At 31.9% G+C, this 22,799-nt stretch overlaps 1 protein-coding gene and 1 long non-coding RNA gene across 10 annotated transcripts in view; one reads left to right on the top strand and one right to left on the bottom strand.

The window, feature by feature from the left end:
* The window catches only part of LOC126744524 (tyrosine-protein phosphatase Lar), a 1,889,525-nt gene that overhangs the window by 111,854 nt on the left and 1,754,872 nt on the right, over positions 1-22,799 (bottom strand). For 8 of the 9 annotated variants that reach the window (XM_050451972.1, XM_050451980.1, XM_050451999.1 and 5 more), the window contains one exon: positions 21,141-21,335. In XM_050451972.1, the coding sequence (XP_050307929.1) occupies positions 21,141-21,335 (195 nt within the window). Of the gene's footprint in view, positions 1-3,556; positions 3,921-8,667; positions 8,754-8,809; positions 9,450-21,140; positions 21,336-22,799 lie in introns of those variants that run through there. The other variant, XM_050452023.1, reaches the window with a different exon arrangement.
* LOC126744674 (uncharacterized) lies at positions 5,421-7,680 on the top strand. The gene is made up of 2 exons (XR_007663283.1): positions 5,421-5,779; positions 7,498-7,680. It is a non-coding gene; the product is annotated as an uncharacterized LOC126744674 (long non-coding RNA).

The raw sequence follows: 22,799 nt of genomic DNA, 5'->3' as shown, positions 1-22,799 counted from the left end.
ATAGCACGATAACGTTTGCTATTCACCGTTACTAACATACTTTCTTCGTTTTCTAAGAAAAACCGTCCAATTATTTCTTCAGCCATGCACATCATTGCCACGCTGCTTCCTGATCAAACATGGATTTTCTTAGCCTCAAATGCGAGAGTTTTTCCTGTTAACGAATCCATCGAGGTAAAAGTGAGCCTCACCACTGAAAATGATTTTGTATGCTTAATAAGCATGTTGCTCAAGAATCTAATTCGTGAATTCTCTTCGCGGTTCATGGTCCGCCGGCAGAAGTTGTAAATCTTTAGTGAAAATTCGCTGAAGAGTGTCTATTGAAATGTTCAGTTTTTGTGCTTGATGACGAATTGAGGTCTCTGACCTGTCTGTCATATTCTCGCGAACTGCCATGATGTTTTGTTCTAATCGACTTTTGATTATTCTTTTCACAATAGATGAATTAGAAATATTATTTTGACCAAACATTGAACACATTTTACACAAAGGACGCGTTTTCTTACGGTGAAATGCTCCATGTTTTTTAATTCCCATGTGTCAACTTTCGATCTGTCATTAAGGTATGCAACTCAAATCTTGCATTATTATTAAAACACCGTTTATATAGTTTTATTTATTTTGACAAAATATCTGATAGACCTATAGATATTTCAATACTACCTTAAACTTATATTCAAACATATGAAATAGGCGCATCATTTTTTTCCATAAATGATAGATCCATAAAAAATAGTTATTGATGTAGGCCCATTCGGCGAGCCCGATATATCACGAAAAAGGGCACTTCTTTTAGCAACAAAAAAACCTGTTATGGCCCCGTTATTTTTCAGGCAGGAAAAAATCACGCCCCTAAAATACTAAACCTGTTCATATTTTTCCCGTCCATTGACTCCGTTTATAGGCAAAAATGTGGCCGTCAAATTTTTTATGCGATCCGCTCTCTCGCAGCGGCATAATAAAGTCACAGACAAACATTATAAGGGGGTAAAAGGCGCTGGGCCGGAAAACATGTTTTCTTTGCCCGTGCAGGAAGGTAATATTTCTTAGAAATTTTCCTTTTCATAAATTTTATATACCTAGACTCGATCTGGATGTTTGGCTTGCATATTGATTCAGCTTAAACGAATATATATGTCTACAGTGATATATTATTGCAAAAACCTTAAATTAATATATATTATTTGGAGAAATGTTTCAGCTGGCTCATAGCATATTTATTTGTATTTACATTATTATTTTCATTATAAGTATTATTTCCATATATTATTATTATTTATATTATTCCATATGTTATATTCCATTTATTAGCATTATTTTAATTTTTTATTTGTATTTACTATGGCAATACAGTAATTTTATACTTTTATGTAAACATTGGGTACATTATATTTTTTTAAATAATAGTCTATTTAACAACCCACTTTCTGCGTCCATAGTTATGTTATATATATACGTCCATATGTTATTATAAAAACCTTTTTACAGTGAAAAATTATCATTTATTACCTGTAAAAATATATGTAATTTTTTATTCGGTTGAAAACATATGCATTTGCTTTTACAATACAGTAATTTTATACACTTCCAAATCCATTATTTAAATGATAGGTTTCTAAATAATATTCGGCTTAATGACCACTTCTCGCATTTATTTCAAAATTTAATATGTCGTAGTTTTGTGTATTTTTATGAAATGTTTATTTTTAATGAAGAAAGCATTTATATAAGTTATCTTTTTCTATTGATTATTTTTTGGTATTTGTAAAGCATAAGAGTTATCTTTAATATTATTTACTGAATAAGTAAAAAAGGAAGCTTTATTATTTATGTGTACGTGTAGCTCTGTGTTGGTACTTTGTTTTGTAAAAAAAAACTCTATTTAAAATTAATATAATAATTAAATTGTAAGTAGAAGTCCATTCTTGAAGTGGAGTGGGTATAATTAAGCGAATTAGGAAGACTTCTCTCCACAAATGAAAATGCCAATCTTTTGTCAAGAGTAATGCATTTCGATGAGTTCACTCATCATCATCAGACTCTAAAATTTATTTTTTTGAGAGAACTACATTAAAATAACAAAAGGTTCGTCAAAATTAAGAGGTACAATAAAAATTAACGAAAGTACAATTAAAAGTCAAAATTATACATAAAATTTTAAAAAGGTTTTAAAAACCTTAGCTTACACAAGATAGCTGCGATGTTTACATGAAAAACAATAATAATCATAGTAAACTTAATAAAATGGTAAATCACGACATCTATAGTGAACGCAGTTAAAAGTAAGGTTTGAACATGGAATCACAAATCGATAAGGATAAAGGGGGAAAAATCTAATTATTATTGAACGTCGACAGAGTACTACAGCATTTGATGGAAAAAAATGCATGCAAAGGAAATTATTTAAGAAAAGAGTAAGTTATGAAAGAAAGGGACGGGGAGGGATGCATGATTAGTATTTGTCAAGAAGGATATTATTTATTTGTTGGAAGTCCGAAGGTTGTGTGTATTTAGGGAGTTAAAAAATAGATTGCTCTCGAAAATATTCTGTTGACACAAACAAACTCCGGTGATTTTAATGGCTTTATTAATTTCGGGGATCTCTAAAACGCCTAACCTTACTGAATGTTTTTTGACAAACATGATTTTATCCTTGTTTCAACTCTTATTCCGCTTTGTTCGATGTAGCATACATTCCAATCAGAATGAGAATATTTAAGTATGTAGATCCCTAATCTGTGGGTGGCAGGAATATTATCTTTGGTGGTAGCCAGGTGCTTAGATAAGTTATTAGAAAGTATGATAGCACACACATAATTGAGTGTCTCAAAAAGTTTACCAAAAAACTAAAAAAACTTTACCCAGTAAAGCTCAATACAGCGCAGAATTATATATATGTTGTTTCTGTATAGAGTTTTTGTCAGCCTCAATGTCAAAACTTACTCAAAATGTGACGCCAAACCTGAGAGAAGAGCAACTTCAGCGGTTTCCATGCATGAGCAATTTTGGATCCTATACAAAGTAGAAAAGAACAGTACTAATGAATTAAGTAGGGGGTAATTCCTTGCTGATTTTATAACAAATTTATTGCCTTTGTACACTTACTATTATACCTGTTGCCACACCTTGTATAAGTTATATTTTACAAATTTTGCTCTTTATACAACAAAGTTCCTAATTAAATTAAGTTGTAAGTTTATACATTATGGAATGTGGAAGAATTTTTATATTTTATTTAATATTTGACCAAGCATGTATAATTATTAATTTTTATTGTATAAATTGTGACTTTTTTTTCTATATTTTCTTTAGGATATAGTATACATTTGCGAGTTATACACGTATGCATCTAGCACTAAATGTATTGGTCTTCAGATATATATAGTACGCAAATAGAAAAAATGAAGAGGACTTTATTTAATATAAGGAAAAAAGTCTACTATAATTTTTTAAAAAGTACTATAATTTATAAAAGAACCACACATTTCCCACCAATTTTAAGCTACTATAGTAGAGCGAAATTAAAATTTGGCGCCATAATCGAATTTTAAATTACCCGCTATTATCACGTCACAAGCCCATTTTCACTTCCGGTTAGTACTACTCCTTGACATTCAGAGGGCGTAACAGTCAATCGACGTTCAGTTTCCTATTGGCTCTCATGGGAGAACCCTATCTAAGAAGTATTAATCTGTTGTTTATTAGTAATCAGAAACAGACCATGCTACATCCTGCTCCCGTGATTTTTCTTACATATATTTTGTATGCCTTGTCCTTCCTTTTCTTTACTTCTTTAGATCTGATTATTGCTATTAATTGATTTTCTAATCTTGCTCTTTGAACATTTCTGGTCTGAGAGATCAATTGGAAGACCACCTTTAATACTGTGGATATTTGTTGATCTCTTGAATCCTTGAAAACTAGCGAAAAATATAGTACTTTTAGAATATGTAGACTTACGATGGATCCTTAGAACATTGAAAGGCTAGAATTAGTAAACAACAACTTTGTTTGAGTCCAACATGTGCACAGGGGCAAGAGGGGTGTTTTATTTACAAACATATGTGCCGATTCTCTGTTGTCAAGTCGACACAAATTTCCAACGGAGGAAATTTTTAGCTATATTTTAACAAACATTATAACGTTAATTTAACTTATTTCTGTATATTTTATAGGAAAATTTAAAATAAAAAGTATAAATACTACAATTAACCTATTTTAAGAATAAATATAATATCCTTAAGCAAAAAAAAACAAAATTATTAACATTCTTATCCCTAAAACTGCTTCTAAAAAATTTAAAGCGACAACACCGGAGCTTAAGCGCCTAAACCATACGCGTTGTGTCATCTGTCAAACGGCTTTTTGTTTATATTCGGGATTCGTGTATTTTCTTTAATTTTCGGTTTAAAAAGGAAAAAAGGCCACATTTTAGTGTTTTTTTAAATTGCTAGGATGGGAAAAACTTGTGTCGTTTGTGCCGCATCATGATAAAAAGGTGATTCAAGCCGATCTTTTCACAAGTAAGTACCGATACTTTCATAACATCACATCATGGGGTAACCATCATCATAAACGTAGAATAGGGGATCTTATAGATATAAACCTAATCAAAATTTGAATGTGAAAGTGTGAGTAAAATACCAACATATTTATATTTTTAAATCTAAATATTTTTTTGAACATATTCATCTATTAATAGCCTATAAAAGATATAAAACTAGAATTTTGTCCCTGGTTTTATTACAGGATTTTATGTTTTTTTTTTTGTTGTTTTGGCAGAAAAAACGCATAATACCTATGTAACTATCTATATATAGTTTGATATCTATGTATAAAGTTAATTTTGTCTTTATTTAAAATTTGTTCCATAATTTTTTTTTTGTTTTACCTTACTGCAACTTACAATAATATATATAGTAATTGGCACGACATATTAATTTATTACTGTAATTTTTTTCTGCTTTTTGATTAAATATCAAATACTTATTATAGATTGCCTAATGATTATGCTCAAAGGGAACAATGGGTTTCATTAACGGAAATCAACACATTTAAAAAGAACATATTTGTTTGTTCAGATCACATCCTTAGAAGTGATATAAGGGAGATAATATTATCAGTATCCAGACTTCATTAAAAAAATCAGCTCTACCTCAAAGGTAATTTTTTTAAATATATTTTTCTAGTATATTTATAAAGTATGAGTATATTTTACCTTAGAATTATTGATAAAGGTTTGCATGCTTTTATTTACTACATTATGTAAGCTAAAAAAACAACCTTTTAAAACTTGCGCTTGGGCTATGTTGTAAAAGATACAGCTTCTTTACAAAAAGTATTAGTGTTACTCATATAAGATTTATTCATACCTAATACTTATTAGGTATGTGTGTAAAACTATTTTTTTACTAGGATTTCTGATGCACTGGTTAGAAACACAGCAGCGAATAATTCAGTTAATTTACCAAGTAATTTACCCTTCAAAGCTACAGGGGTAGCTTTCCTGAAGAGTGAAAAAACTTCTTTAGCTTTCAAAATGGTATATAGTACAAACAGTGAAGCTAATATAGACACGTATGGATAATTAAAATAGATTAATATTCTTAATACACCAAGTTTTGTATAATTACAGATCTGATCATTCATCATCAACAATAACTGCATCTGAGAATTATAGTTCTACAGTAACCATGGAGTCTAGGTCAACAATTACTATTTCTCATCCAAGCCGTTTTTGTTTAACTGCTACACATTCCCTGACTCTGCCAAGGAAAAGGTAAAAATACACTCAAAATAGACTACTAGTTTTATGCCATATATCATCCTATTCTATACAGGGTGTCTCACGACGAATAGACGCGATCGATATCTCGGAAACTAAATTTTCAAAAATTTTGAAAATTTGGCAATATGGCACAGTCGATGGGGGCTACACAACTAAAATATTTTGACAGTTGTGACGTTTCCGGTTATACCGGAAGTAGGTATCAACTTCGTTATTTTAAATAGAACATCCTATATATTTTTACATTTTTGGCTTTTACGTGAAATTCTAAGTATATTTTGTGTATAATGTCCTATACCTAAGTGTAACCGTTTTTGACATATTTTTAATTTCATGTGAAAAACTATGTTTATAAGCCCTAATATAATTACCGATTACTCCCTTTTACTAGCCTTTATTTATTGGTTAGTTTTGGTTTTATTTTAGAGGAAGGACTAGCATTAAAAATTAAAATGAAAAAATCATTAAAAGTCAATTTTTTTAAATGGAAACCCCCTATTTTTAAAATTTTTTCTTAAAAATAATTAAAAATAAGGTTAACTTTGTATAAGGTTATCTAGTCCAAAAATGGATAGTTTCCGAAATATTGGCAGTTTAAATTTGGCCTAATATTAAAAGCCGTATAGTAGCACGGCTCAAGGATTGTTGATTAGTTGGGCATGACGGTTGTCATAGTAACCGCAAGAAGCGGCAGTAAGACAATGGATTATATGCATTACATTTATAAGTTACTTGCTATTTAAGTTTTCTTCGTAAAAGTGTAGTTTAATTAAAAAGTGTATATTTCTGTTATAATCCATTATCTTACTGCCGCTTCTAGCGGTTACTATGACAACCGTCATGCCCAACTAATCAACAATCCTTGAGCCGTATTACAATACGGCTTTTTAATATTAGACCAAATTTAAACTGCCAATATTTCGAAAACTATCATTTTTTGGACTAGATAACCTTATACAAAGTTAACCTTATTTTTAATTATCTTGATGAAAAAATTATAAAAATAGGGGGTTTCCATTTAAAAAAATTGACTTTTAATGATTTTTTCATTTTAATTTTTAATGCTAGTTTTTAACCCCCCTGTATCTTTTTTTTAGCCAAATATTAAAATAGTCTCTTAAAGTGGCCCTTCCTCTAAAATAAAACCAAAACTAACCAATAAATAAAGGCTACTAAAAGGGAGTAATCGGTAATTATATTAGGGCTTATAAACATAGTTTTTCACATGAAATTAAAAATATGTCAAAAACGGTTACACTTAGGTATAGGACATTATACACAAAATATATTTAAAATTTCACGTAAAAGCCAAAAATGTAAAAATATACAGGGTGTTCCATTTAAAATAACGAAGTTGACACCTACTTCCGGTATAACCGGAAATGTCACAACTGTCAAAATATTTTAGTTGTGTAGCCCCCATCGACTGTGCCATGTTGCCAAATTTTCAAAATTTAAAAAAAATTAGTTTCCGAGATATCGATCGCGTCTATTCGTCGTGAGACACCCTGTATATCTTATTTAAAAGTGATATGGTATTTTATTGTATTATATTTGTTTAATTAAATGAAATTAATCAAATGAATGACATTACAAAGATTCTCTATAATAACATACATTTTATTGATCAATTGGATTATCATAATACATTTTTTTAATTTTTTCTTTTTAATTTTGGTAATACTATATTTTTATGTATATTATTCTAGGGTAAAATCAAAATGATATCCTGAGGACCTAAGCACTGATGATTCCACCGTTTCAAGAGCTTAATCACTTGTCACCAGATTATGGAAAAAAAATATAGAACAAAAAATTAAAATTCGAAGATTGCAACAAGCAAATTTGCGCCAAAGAAATTGAATTAGATGTCTCAAGTCATTATTAAAATACTTAAGAAATAATAACATGATTTTATGGAAAAGCCTAATCTTAATCTAATCTATTGTACATAGTCTTTATTCTTAGCTTTGTTTTTTAGTATAAATTAATATGATATAATATTTGGTCTTAGGTATTATATAGGTCACTATTAAATGTCTCAAAACCATTATACAGGCTAAATACTTATAATAAAAATCTTATAACCTACAAAAAACCTGCAACTCCTTCACAATTTGAACATCCTTGTAGTTTTAACTTTTTCCGCTGAAGCAATACTGCCCCTTTGAAAAAGTCAGCAGCATAGAAGTATATATTATGTGATATAAGTAAGTAATGTAAAACTGAGTTTTGTCCAATATAACAATAACAATAAAATTTTGCAAAATGTTAAAAATTTGTGTCTTAAAACATGATTTATTAAGAAATCTATAATATTATATTAATAAAATATTTAATTTCCATAAAAATGCTTTGACAAAAATGCTGCCTTTCATTAGGACCTTCCTCTAATGAAGTCCATTAAAAAAAACACATAAATAGCTCATAAATGGTAATATTACTTATACTCAAACTCTTTAATTATTAATTAATAAAAATTTATCAGGTAAATATTTGTTGACGACGTCACTGGTAAAGAGTGCTTGTATCTGTGACATCAACAATGCGATCGAGCGGCGTTGCGATGCCATTACCGTTTTCTCGTTTCTCCGTACTTTATTTTCATTTACTTAACTTATATTGACTTCGATATAGAGTATCTTATCAAATTTATTTTTAAAAAATGCTTGATATTTTATTAAAGGGGAGCAGTAGTATTGTTTTGTGCCTTTGGAAACAACTGAAAATTTTTATGATATTATAAAGTGATTTTTGCCATTTCTCTATAAGCACTTGGCATCATTGCATCAGAGATGTTGCAAGCAAACAAACCTGCCCATAGTTCCACGGCATGCTACTTCTAGCCTTTCAATGTTCTAAGGGTGGATCGAACTTACCATCATTTGGTCTGTGTTCTTTTGTTTCCATCCAAGTAAAGCGACTTCTTTTTCTTTGCTATTTTCCGCATGGAAACCGTGGGTTGCTACAAAAGGATTTGTTAAGTCAAATAAACACTAAATAACTATGGTGATTGTTTACTTTAGGATTGACGGTCGAAGACACATTTGACTGATGGGTCCCAACCTAAGGCCGATTGTGGACGTCGCCGTTATACCGTTTTTCATTTTTCTGCCAGGAATTCATCCCATTTGATGTTTGTTCTGTCATTTGGGTTTTATTTACTTGAGCATTCCATGTGAGGTTTTGGCGCTCAAAAAAAGATTCTAGAACGTTTTTAGTTGGTTGGAGGTTTTAATTGTAACCGCATTTGTCTTTAGAATTTTTGGAAATTTAACCCTTTATATGGGATCAAAGTAGTTCAATTACATTTTAAATTTGGTGATAGTCTGCTCTTGTTGAAAACCGTAATTTTTCCCGAAAGGATATTTTATAACAACTTCCAAGAGTTTATTTAAGATCAAACCCACTGCGTCACATACCTTACGGGCACAGTAACCCTCATTGGTTTGCGAGGTAAGACCTAAGATTACTACTTGATCATATTTTAATAAAGGTTATTTCTTTTAGGATTTTAGTTTTTCGTTTTTGTTTGGCTTGATTTCTTGGTAATGTTGGAATTATCATCGACTCCGATTTACCCTTTTCGTAACGCTTTTATCTTCCTAGATTTGGAGATGGATACCTTGCTTGACTGGTGGTTGACCTAAACTCTGGACTATTTTGGATTCTCACCGCTGCGTTAGCTATTGTACCGATTTTGACGTACTGCCCCTGGAGTAACTGGAACACACTACAAGAGGAGACGATACTGGTGGCTACCTAACAACGATCCCATAGCAGCTTAACATCAACTAAGTACTTAGTTTTAAGTCAATTAATAGTGTTTATTTTTATTACCTAAATCTAATATATTTTGTTTATTTAATACTCATGAAATTAATACTCCTTTTTCGTTTATGCCCACACTTTGCTTTATTAAGTGTTGTTTAATATATTGGGTTGGCTTGTAAAGCACGTATGATCATACTCGCTACGAACTAAAAAGGCTAACTAGAGCAATCTAATTTCTAACTTGTTATCTTTTTGATTTAGTTCCTAACTGGTACTCACAGCCATAGATTTGTAATTTGTAAGTAGAATTTAATTTAATACAGGACCTACATTAATAGTCGATGACATTAAATGTTGAGCCTGTAAACATATTAACCATTGACTTTTTTTAATTTTCCGTATTTTTTCCTTTTAGTAAATTTTGGAAAAACGCCTTGGCTCTTTTGACTGAAAATTCGATGGCGCTCCTTAATATTTCAAACTTCCTAGTAAACTTTTGTTTTTTTTTTAATTCAGATTAACTGGTAAACTTTTGGTCGTAACAAACTCACCCCTGAGTAGAGTTGAATATTGAGTGGTTGAATATCTATTTAAGTTGGGCACAATAATGACCGTCCGGTCTGTATTTACTTTGTAAATCACAAACCTCAACTCAATTTGATTACTCAAATATTTTTAATTGTAAACTTTAAATGTCTTACTTTGTCCATCAATGAGAAAGTAAAAATTGCATCAGATATACAAGTGGTGACTAATTGAACGAATTTAGATTGAATTGGGATCCCTGAATTCGGGATTACGTAACATGGGCACCAAAACTCTCACCATTGGGGTAAAATCGATGTTAACCAGGAAGAAAGTTTTGATGCAGGGGAATTTTCATAAGAAACTTTTTATTGTAATAGTCAAATTTGGGCATAATCAAATACGATTCCCCTTATCAGCCTTAGTTAAAATAAGGTCGTTTCCCTGTATTTGAATTTCTAGTTCTTTCAGTTTCTTATTATGCTTAAAAGAATCATCCTGCCGGAGTAGGTGATTGAGCTGATTTTTTGGAGTTTAAATATTTATTAATTTTCAAATTAATGTTAGCTCTCATGAAGTTTAGGTTAGACTTGGATTGATTTTAGAATTCCTTCGCATCTCCACCCAAGTGTGTTCAGACACTGAAAGTCTGTCAGAATGCTGAAAGTTGAACCAACTATAATAATTAAATTATTGTTATATTACAAAAAGCTCAAATAATATATCAAGTGCAATGTCTAGCACGATTCCCATAAACGTTACAAATACACATGTTTAACAATTTATACACCTTAAAATCCTAATCTGGGATTCAATGGGAGTAGTAAACCAAAAACCTGACCGCTAAAGCCGACCATAAAATGTTAAGACAGCACATTTACAGCTTTTAATATTTATCGGGGGAATATTTTAATTTATAACCTGGACCGAGCGGTATTAGTATGCCGGGGCGGGCAGCGCCGTATGTATCCAGACAGGCGGACTGAACGTAGATATTCGTTTAAGCCGAATCAATATGCAAGCCAAATACCGGAGCCAAGGCGTCGGCATCATTGCAGGCCGAGTCTAGGTATATAAAATTTATAAAAGGGAGAATTTTTGAAAAATATTATCCTTTACGCTTACAGAAAATAGATTTTGTATATCATAATTTATAACAAAAATCAGAGGCAGCCGTCCCACATATCTCTATTATATATTAGTATAGTATTTAAATATCAAAGAGAAATGTTGTATGTTGTAACATTTTATGGATTATGATTTATACATTTGTTGAATAGCTTACGACCAAGACAGTTAAAACTCTCAAGAAGTTTCAATTTTAAAAAAATTTAATAAATGTTGGAACATGGAACATCGAAGCAATGTACTGGGTTGAAGTGAATCCGAATATCGTCTCCCAGATAATGAGTTAATTAAGAAAAATGAAAGTCAAAACAACTAGTAGGAGACTATAAACAAGTAAATGAAAATTGTCATTGAAAAAAAAGTATTGAAAATAAAAAATTAACATGATTATTAAAGGTGTTGTCGGTCACATTCTTAAAGATTGTAAAGAAAATAAAGTGTGTGCTAGGTGTTGAGGAAATCACCATATAAAAGAATGTGAATTGTGTGTTGTCCAATGAAAAGTATGGTCTCTGAATTTTGAATGTCAATCATGTCTCTTGGGATATCAATAATAGTAAGTCTTATAAAAGAATTAAAGATATTCAGAGAAATAAATACATAAGTTTTACATAATTATATTTAAATATAAGACTTAACACGACCATTGTTTACTTTAATTGTCAGGATTATCTTAATATTAAGAACAACATTGTTTTATTGGTCACTGGACTGGACACCTAAGATACTGCTTTTGAGTGAGACTCAGCTAATATTATATTATATTCAGATATTACAGCTAAAATTGAATCGGGTGAGCTAGATATTGATGGGATGAAGCAATGTATTAGTGAAAATAGTAGAACACAAGGAGTGATATACCTATATTATAAAATCAAAAATCATTTTTCTCTTAACAGTTTCGTGTTGATAATGTCTTTGGTATTCTTTATATGTGCGGTACAAAATGTTTGTATAGAAACACGTACCAGAGTAGTTCCTACGAGCCAGTCATTGGCCGATTTTAGAGTCACTATATTACAAAAATCTGGCGCTCAAACTTTCAATTTTGTCTATTTCTTTCTATCAGGAAAATAAGAAAATAAGCAAACTTTCAGAGCCGTTGAACATTAAAGATCGATTGAAAACTACAACTCGCATTAACTATAAAAAAAACTTCTTCCTATTGATTTAAAAAAAAATAATTTACTATAAATTTACTAGCTGACTCATTGATTACTGACATTGAAATAATTTTAGACCAAATGTGTCCTAAGGTTCAAATTGTTTCAAATTACAAATAGGTGGATCAAAAATGTGTACCCTCTGAGGTTAAACAAATGATTCAAAAAAAAAAAAACTTTACATAAAAGGGCAATTTTGGATAAAAGTGAGGATGTCTGGGAAGAGTATAAAACTAAAATAAATTTTATTGTCTATAAAATGAAAGAAGCCATTTTTAATGCAGAATGTATAGATGTAAACTAAAACTATCATAAAGAACTATTGATAAAGCCTAAAACTCTACTACCGAATGAATAGCTGATTTTAGCCAATCAAATCAATTTTAACCTCTAACCACTATTGACGTGGTCAAATTGCGCCAGAGACGCCTTTAAACTGAAATTTCCCCCTCCAATTTTGTAACTTGGGGGCAAGGCTTCACGACTTTGTCTAGCGCGCGTGTTTTGTTTACTTTTAGTAGCACATTAACTACGTAGGAATGCAGCTTCGTTGTGGCCGAATTTACGAAAATGGGTCAAAGTGACCCAGCGGTAGTTGTTGCGTTATAAATATTTTCAATTTTGCACTTTATGAAATAATTATTTTGGTAAGTTTTTTTGCATAAAAATTGTTTCGAACAAGTGTTTATTGTAATTTTCGTATCTAGTTATCCATAAAAATAGATTCCAAATTATACACGGATGCGGAGCTTTTAGACATTATCGAAAATGATGATTTTTGGCAGGACCTCGAAAACGTGGATGAAACTAATGAGTTCACGGATGATGAAAATGGCGCCATGATTCTCTGAGTGAGGCTTCTGGGGTTTCTGGCAATGATGATGCTGAGGAAGATCAACCTCTAATTAATTTTACGCCTTGGGTTGGAAAGGATGGAACAAGATGGTCAAAAGGAGCAGCAACACGTGGAAGAGCAGCAGCTCATAACATTATTTACACTAAATCAGGTTTGAAGGGCTTTGCATTGTCCAATCCACCCAAGTCACCTGAGTCGCATGGAACTTACTTATAAATGATAAGATCCTAAAGATAGTTTGTAAATTGACAAATATAAAAATTGGACTGTGTCAGGCCAAATATAAAAGTTTCAAAAGACGTAGGGCTGCCAGAAGAAAATTTCAGCCAATGTTTATTGCCAAAACAAGTGAAGATGAGCTAAAAGCATTTTTTGGTTTGTTATATATTCAAGTCTGGTCATGAGGATCTAAGGTCAATGTGGTGTACTGATGGAACAGGAAGAGACATTTTTAGAGCTACAATGAGCCTTGCAAGATTTTCTTTTTTGCTTTGTTGTTTACGCTTTGATGATTTACAAACCAGGAAGGAAAGGATCAAATTGGACAAACTGGCGAAGTTTTTAATACATTTGTGGATAACGCACGGGAAATGTATAACCCTGGTGATAATGTTACCCTGGATGAGATGTTGGTACCCTTTAGGGGTAGATGCGGATTCCGTATGTACATCCCTAGTAAACCAGCTAAGTATGGCTTTAAAGTACAAATTCTGGCGGATTCAAAGACCCACTATATGTTGAACGCCGAAGTATATACAGGTGCCCAAATTGGAGATCGGGCCCCTAAAGAAAAACGTTTTTCGAATCCTTCGGAGGTTGTGCTTCGTTTGATAAAGCACATAATGGGTACCAACCGCAATGTAAACGCTGACAACTGGTACTCTTCAATTGAGATAGTAAATGAGCTGCTGAATAATAAGCTTACTTATGTAGGCACTCTAAAAAAAAATAAACGTCAAATACCACCAGAATTTCAACCAGGCCGTAAGCGACAACCTAAAAGTTCACTATTTGGTTTTTCTCTGGCGATTACCATGGTATCATAGGATTACATAGGAAATACAAAGGTACCTCGAAAGGTTCGAGAAATGGGCTCCAATATATTTCACACTGAGATTCTAGAACCTCCTGTGCCACTCACTGATAGAATAACGTCCAAGCGAAAAAGATGTGCCATATGCGCATGGTCAAAGGACCGAAAAACAAATACTGTTTGCAATAATTGTAAAAAGCCTATTTGTCAACAATGTGCAGTAAAAGTTTGTCCTAACTGCACTAAGTAAGTTTTTTTTGTTAAAATGTTTTTGTTTTTACGTACGTATGTACGTACGTACGTGTTTAAAATACGTTGTAAGTTTCGTGCTATTCATATCGTAAAATCGTACCTGAAATGAATAGCAACTTTAAACAACGACAAATGTTTAATCATCATATGTTTAAATATAAGTAAACTTAAATTTTGCGTTTTTGACAAAAAATCGAAAAATAATCATAGATCAAATATAAATATAAAAATAGTAAAAGTGCAAATGAGGAGAGCATTTTTTATAAAAAAGAAATAAAGTACTTGGATTTAATTTAGGATGCAAAATTTTAATTTTCCAAAAAAGTTGCATATTTTTAATAGACTTGGAAAAAACTTGTTAACGCATACAAAACGCGTCAAGGCTATTCACCATGCCAGACAAAGTGAAACAGTTTAAAGTAATTCAAAGTAAAGCAAAGCTGGATCTTTTAATGTAATCGATACACTACTGTTTATAAAGAACTGAATAACTTACTGTTAACTTACTGTTACCATAATATTTTTATATTACGTGTTCTAGGAACATCGTCTGCAAAAAAAATTACTTTCCATCTATATACAGATACTCACAATTACAACACAAGAATTAAAATACTTTATATACTTGAAACTAAAAGTTGCCAGCTGAAATCAAGATAGCTGTGATAATTAAAACCAGTTTAGGAGGCTATTGAGAAAATGTATCGGAGTGTGAATGTTTTATTTTATTTAATAAATTTAAACATTTTATTCTTTGCTTTAGTTGTTTCATTTTAATACTTTTAATTACTTATTTTTACTTATTTTAAAGTTTTATTTGTACATATTTGTATGCATAAATTTTTATGCTTTTTTATGTATGTATGCCATAGTTGTTTCATTTATTTGTTTATTATATTTTTTCTGAGTACCTACGAGTACATATAATGTCAAATTATTTCCTTATTTTCTATTGTGTTGTAGACATTTTTCCGTTTTTATTCAATTTAATTATAAGTTTGAAAAATGAATTATATCGTTGTAGCTTTGTATCTGATGCTAAATAAATACATCATTATTTTTATAAAAGAAAGTAATTATGAAGGAATAATATTTAGATAACTATTATACACTAAAAGTCATCACAGATAGATAAATGCCGAACTACACATTATTTTAATCAAGATTTGAGAGTTCTGGTTCACATGTCTCGTCGACGCTATTATTAGGTACCAAAGCATCCCATATTTTAGCACGCGAATTCAGGTTATGTACGAAAATTAAGATCATTCTGTCTACATTTGCATAGATCACCCGATCATATTTCGGTTTATTTGTATGATACCTTATATTATTATTGACTTTTTACATTCAGATTATAGCTTATCACATGAATTGCATTATTTTAGGTTACAAAAATGATAATCATCCATGCGGTTTATCCATTATCACTTTCTAAGACCTATATCCAGACCTCATAAACCTATTAAAAAATGAATTTAAAAAAATATGCTGCACATTAGAGCGCATTAGATTAAGTTATAACAGTCTCAAAAGAAAACTGATTTAGACAAGAAGAAAAACAAGCTAGATAAGATGGTTCCGGATTCATCCTCTAATAATTTACTGCAACACTAACGTTTCCAGGATTATCCTGCTAGTATACTACCATTTTAGAGTACTCCCTAAACATGTATGGAAGCAAATGGAAGTGTATCTTAAAAAATTGTAGAAAAAGATTAAGAAATTGTACTTAAACATAAAGTATCCCAGTGTTGTTATCCCATTGTTTTTTTATTTCTGACTGAAACCCTTTCTTAAAACTATTCGTTTAACATATACCAGCCGAACCTTAGAACATTAAAAGGCTAGAATTAGTATTGCCGTGGAACTATGGGCAGTTTGTTTGCTTGCAACATCTGTGATGCAATGATGCCAAATGCTAAAGTAGAAATTGCAAAAAATAACTTTATAACATTTACAAAAATATTTAAATGAGACCTTTTTCCTTTTTCAACCAAAAACTAAAGAATAAATGCAGAATTTCACAACTTCCTAAATGAGTGTAAACACTAGTCCGTTTGACAAGATGACATTTCGCGCATCACTAAACTTTTGTTCTCGGTGTTGCCATTCGAAATCTTTTGGAAGCGTTTTTATGAATAAAAATGTTATTTGTTTTTAGTTTGAAGTTCTTATTTTTGCCCTTAGAATAGATTACATGTATTTCTACTTTTTACTTTTAATCCAAAATGCATCACATTAATATCATTATATGTGTTGTTAATATATAGCTGAACATTTACTCTTTCGAAAATGTGTGTAAACTTGAATATGTTTCCAAACAAAACATCCCCTTGCCACCGAGCACATGTTGAATTTAAACAAAGTTACTGTTTACTGATTCTAGTCTCTTAATATTCTAAGAACCGAACCATATTTAATCATCAATCATCCATAATGGGAGAACTAGAGAAGCATTGCAGAACTAAAAGCAAATGACTCATTTTTTCTATGGGAATTAAATGGGATATAAAACGAATATAAAAAAAACTGAATAGGATGTTTCTGAACATCTCCTATGTTTTCTCGCTGGCTTCTTTAGATCTGCAACTAAAGAATAACTGAAAAACCTGGAATATCTGGAGGAATAACCTCACTGGAACAGTACCCCCAGTGCCTAACCTGCTTTCTTGTGAGACAATATTAAATTGCAAATTATTAATCTGGTAATAAATTAATTAGTTTCTTTTTGTTTAAATAAAGTTGGTGGTCAGTATCTGAAATACCTATTCGCCAGATAGATGAAAAGATTTTAAGGAAAAAATCTAGTATCGAAGACTATACAGGGTGATTTTCAACCTATGCGCATAAACTTGGGAAATGGTAGATGAAGATCAATAATGAGTAATAATGAGAAAAAAATGTAGTAAAATATTTTTGGTTTTCGAAATAAAGTTAAACAAATGTCAACAGAACGTGTATCAGACGAACTTATTTTGTTTATTAATAACTGATAGTAAACAAGTCATAATGTTTGGAATCTTTAGCAGTACTTAGTTTGTTGGTGGCTGTGATCGTTTTCGATCATTATATTCACACGAACAAAATAAAAGCGTCAAAAGTAACGGCGCACATTTTTACAAACGAAGAACCTGTCGACATGATTTTGGTTTACGGAGAAACGCATCAGAATGCCGTGGCAGCAGCTGATCTGTATGCCCAAAGATTTCCCCGAAGATATCACCCGAGACGTGAGGCTTTCTTACGTGTTATTCAGCGGGGTAGAGAAACTGGCAATTTGCGGCCGCGGCCTGGACAAGATGGAGGAGTTATTAGACCTAGGCACATTCTAAATCTGGAGGAGGATATTTTAGAAGTTATCGAAGAACAACCTGGAATTAGCACTAGGACAATTGCAGCGCAATATTGAATATCGCAATCTACAAGTTGTCAAATTTTAAGGCACGAGTTGCTGTACCCCTTTCATGTGCAGAGGGTACAAGCCCTACTTCCAAGAGATTTGCCGCTTCGAGTACACTTTTGTGAGTGGTTGTTACCAGCAGTTAAGTTCAAACTTTACCATGAACATTTTAGTTACGGATGAGGCAAATTTTACGCGCAATGGAAGTTTCAACTTTCATAATACTCATTACTGGGTTTTGGAAAATCCGCATATTGCACGGAGAACATACTTTCAACAACGTTTTTCTGTAAATGTATGAGCTGGAATTCTGAACGGGATGCTCATCGGACCTTTTATTCTGGAAAATCGTTTGACTGGTGCTCGGTATTTAAAATGTTTGCGCAACAATTTACCAGTGCTCCTTGAAAATGTGAATCTCAACGTTAGGCAGACCATGTATGTGGTTTCTTCACGATGGTGCTCCACCACATTTTTCACGACCAGTGCGATAACATTTAGATCGTGTGTTTCCCGGACGATGGATAGGCCGTGATGGTCCAGTTGGGTGGCCCCCTCGCTCGCCTGACCTTAATCCATTAGACTTTTATTTGTGGGGTCATATGAAAACAATGGTGTATGTAAACGAAGTTGATACTGAGCAAGAGCTACGACATCGCATAAACGCTGCCAGTGACGCAATTCGCCTACAGCCTGGTTTGGCCCGTGCATGTACGTCTTCATGGATTCGACGAGCTCAAGTCTGTATCGAAAATAATGGAAACAACTTGCTTTAAATTAGTTTAAATTAAATACGTTAAAAAATACACGTTTCTTATTTAAAAAAATATGGATATCTCCAAAACTAAAAATATTTTACTACATTTTTTTTCATTATTACTCATTATTACTCATCAGCTATCATTTCCCAAGTTTATGCGCATAGGTTGAAAATCACCCTGAATAATAAAAATACTTTTATTTGTATATGAAATTATTAATTACTTTAGGTTTTAAAGCCCACTTAACAGGATTAGAATTAAAGAGTCAAATATACTACCCATTTAAGTTATGCATAATATTTTTTAAGTGTTGTACCAAATCTCGATAAAAACCGCTCCTGTTAAAACCTATTTAGAGCCCAAAAGGTGTGAGAATATAAACTAGAGTATACATAACCCAAATATTACATTAATTGCTGAATATTAGACCTAAGATCCCTGTTTATTAATCATTCACGTCCGAAACCAAACCAAATAACTAGGCTAACCTCGAAGCAAAATGTTTGGACGTGGCAACGGTAAACGTTGACACTGAGTCAGGGGAATTCAAGTTTGGCACGTGAAGGTATTTCGAAAAGGGCCTTCCGCCGTCGCCTCCTCACCCCATGTCAATATTGATGAGACGAGAGACCCGCAGCCCGAAATTGACAGCAGCTGCTGTGCGAAGTATGTCCTATAGTTAGCGAAATCTGTCCTTTTAGTTTCGAAGCGTAAAGGGACAAATATAGTTATTGTAATTTAGTTGGGCTGAAGTTCGGATACTAAAGCTTTTAATATGAGTTTAGCCGTATAGGGAATAAACACGTGCTGAAAATATTTTTAGTGCATAGGGTTTTGTTCATAACTTTTCTCATTATTTTCGTTTGGATATGGTGCATATAAGTATAGGTGCTTAAGTTAAAACAATTGTACGGCAGCCGCATTATTAAATTATTAAAAAAGGAATCAGGTGCAAAAATTTGCATTTTACAGTCTTTTTGTGATTAAGATCAACTTGCAAAACAAGTGTTTTATATTATTAAAGAAATATACAGGATGTTCCTTAAATACGTGCTAATATTTAAGGGAGTGATTCCTGGACCTATTTTAAGAAAAAATGTTCAAATAAACATATGTCCTAAACGTCTTAACTTTTGAGATACAGGGTGATAAAGTATTCAAAAAAATCAGTTTTTTTAATAATAACTTAAGCAATGTTGTAGACATTTTTATGAAATTTGGTATATGTATTCCATGCATCAAGACGCATTTTTTGATGTGCAAAAAGAAATATTTTCTCTGCCAGTGGCGTCTCTACAGGTCTTCTATTAACTATTTGTAGTGAAAAAAATACTACCACACTGCTTTTAATTAAAATAAAAATTATTTTTAAAATTCTCAAACTTTGAAGGACGATATCTCGGCTTCTATAGGAGCTGTTGGGAAAATTCCAACGGTTTTGTCTTAGTTTTGTCATTTTGAATTCAACGAGACCATCCGCAAGGTCGTAGCTTTTATAATAGCCGAGATATAGCATTTTTGATGCCCATTTATGGCCTCAAAAACGAGGTCAAAAAAATACTGGATTTCCTAGTTCTGCTCGGATTCCCTTATAACCCGGTATTTTCGTGATCTACTTGATGAGAATAATCCACTGGTGTTAATTCGAGTTTGAAAAAAAAATCTTTTTTTGAAAAAAATCGATACGTGGGGGTATACCCGAAAAACCCAAACTTTGAAGGCTGATATCTCGGCTTCTATAGGAGCTGTCGGGAAAATTCCAACGGTTTTGTCTTAGTTTTGTCATTTTGAATTCAACAAGACTATCCGCAAGGTCGTAGCTTTTATAATAGCCGAGATATGGCATTTTTGATGCCCATATTTGGCCTCAAAAACGAGGTCGAAAAAATACTCGATTTCTTAGTTTTGCTCGGATTTCCTTATAACCCGGTATTTTCGTGATCTACTTTATGAGAACAATCACTCAATCACAATCACTTTTTAGCAAATTTGATCTCTTGGTTTTTTTTTGTCCGACGCATGGTTTTCGCTTAAAAAAACAATTTTACTTCCCTAAAAAGCCAGCTACAGGTCCAGGAATCACCCCCTTAAATATTAGCACGTCTTTAAGGAAAACCCAGTATAAATAAAAAATTGCAGATTTTAAATCCCGTCCCGAGGTGTATAGCCAAACACCTGAAAATAATCGATAAAAGTCTAAATATTAGTCCGGTAAAGATTTTTACAAACGGATTACGCTTACGCGCGTTACACATAATTGAAATATTATAAAAAGTCTTTTTTTTTAATAATGATTTGCGTTTCATCAAAATATTAAAACATGTTTTATCACATAGAAATTGTTAAATGACGCAGCCGCAATTCTTAAATTTTAGTCAGTTTCAAAGACCAACACATAAAATGTTTTCAATCCAAATATGAAGAAAAATTTTAAATGTAATAAGCAAATTTCCTCACCTGGTTTATCCTCCCTTATGGAGTATCTAGGATTGTTGCTAATGTTAAGCGGCAGCATGTTTTTCAACCACGTTATTTTCGGAGGAGGATTCCCGGTGGCGGCACAGTTCAGCATTGTGTTGTGTCCGATTTCGACCACTTTGTTGTTCTGTGGCGATTCGGTGATTTGCGGGAAGCCCGGGGGCAGTCGATCCGCTGAAACAACAGTTTGCAATTAGTTTAGACAAGACAAGATGAGACTTGCGTTTGGTGTTTTCGATATTATCACAAATGGGAAACGGAAAACGTTTACAATTTAATTTAATCAGTTACGGGACGTAAACTTACTTCTACCCAAGGTTGGTACAGTAGATTCGATTTTTGTTGTAATAGCAATTCTTTACTAATTAATATAAAACCTTTCGGTTTCTAGGTGTACCATTTTCATCAAACTTTTATAGGCCTAATATTAGAGACTTAGTCATAAAGAAGCAAAACATATTATTTCAATAGTAAGTTAAAAAAAACTTAAAAATCTGAGAATTTTAGGAATTATTGCAAGGTAACGGTTAAAGACAAGAATAATTTTAAAAAAATTGCAACTTCTTAAAGTTCGATAATTTCCGAAGAAAAATAGTTTAGTTTAGTAGTAGTCTATATCAAAATAATGAAAAGACGCTTTTGACCATTTGAATCTGAATTGTCAGAAATCCGACGTCGACTTTACCTTTTGTTCAAGGGTAAATCAAAATTAGTTTGGACCTGTTTAACGTTGACACGATTTAAAGACTCTAATTTATTAATCTAATCTAAATTTAAAGGAACGCGAAAAGATTGAATCTACTGTGTCAGGCCAAAGTTACACGTATTATATATCTTTTGTTAATTGGAATAATAATAAGATTCATAACTGGCAAAAATTCCGACTTGCTCACGTTTGAAAGTGTTTATTTAATTTTTTTGGATTTTATAAGGTTTTAAATAAAAAAAGTGAATCATTATTTCTTGCAAAGCGCCAATTTTCAGATTTACTTCCTATGAAAATAAGTTGTTCCAAACTTCATAAGCAAAGAGCGTTTTAGTACTATGATAACATAAAATGCAGATTGTGTAGTAATTTTTTTCTTTCTACTATTTCATATTGTGATGTTGTGTATTGGCCAGTAATTGTAAGATAAAGATAAAGAAACGGTACAAAAAATACAGAATCCCCGTGTTCGTTTTGCTTTCGGTCTTAGATTGATCCTGTCAAACAGGGGTATGCTGAGAATGTTAAGTTGAGGTTAGCAGAGAGATTTCAATTAAAAATAACTTCTAAAATTTTTAAATCTGCCAGTGAACATTGTATTTATACGAGCTCTGTCTCAGTGAAGTTGCCCCACACCCCAAAACATCATATTTCTGAATTTATTTAAGTGCTAATTAAAATTTTATTTGAAATATAATATTTTTGTTTTTTTTTTTAATGTTTATGGCAAGGGAACAAAAACGACGCAGATATTTTTAAAGCTTTTTTATGTCGAAACTGTCTTCTTTGCAAAATACGTGATGGAGACAACTTAAGTTAAATGATCCGTTTATGCGCTTCGATCAAGTAAAGGTAGAACAAAATAAGATTGTGACGTTTAAATCAACTTTCAATGGATTGGTGTTATTAATATTAATTAAAAATGGCTCGTG

This window comes from Anthonomus grandis, chromosome 1, assembly GCF_022605725.1.
Source record: "Anthonomus grandis grandis chromosome 1, icAntGran1.3, whole genome shotgun sequence".
Classification (NCBI taxonomy): domain Eukaryota; kingdom Metazoa; phylum Arthropoda; class Insecta; order Coleoptera; family Curculionidae; genus Anthonomus; species Anthonomus grandis.
This window is presented reverse-complemented; position numbering and strand designations above follow the sequence as displayed.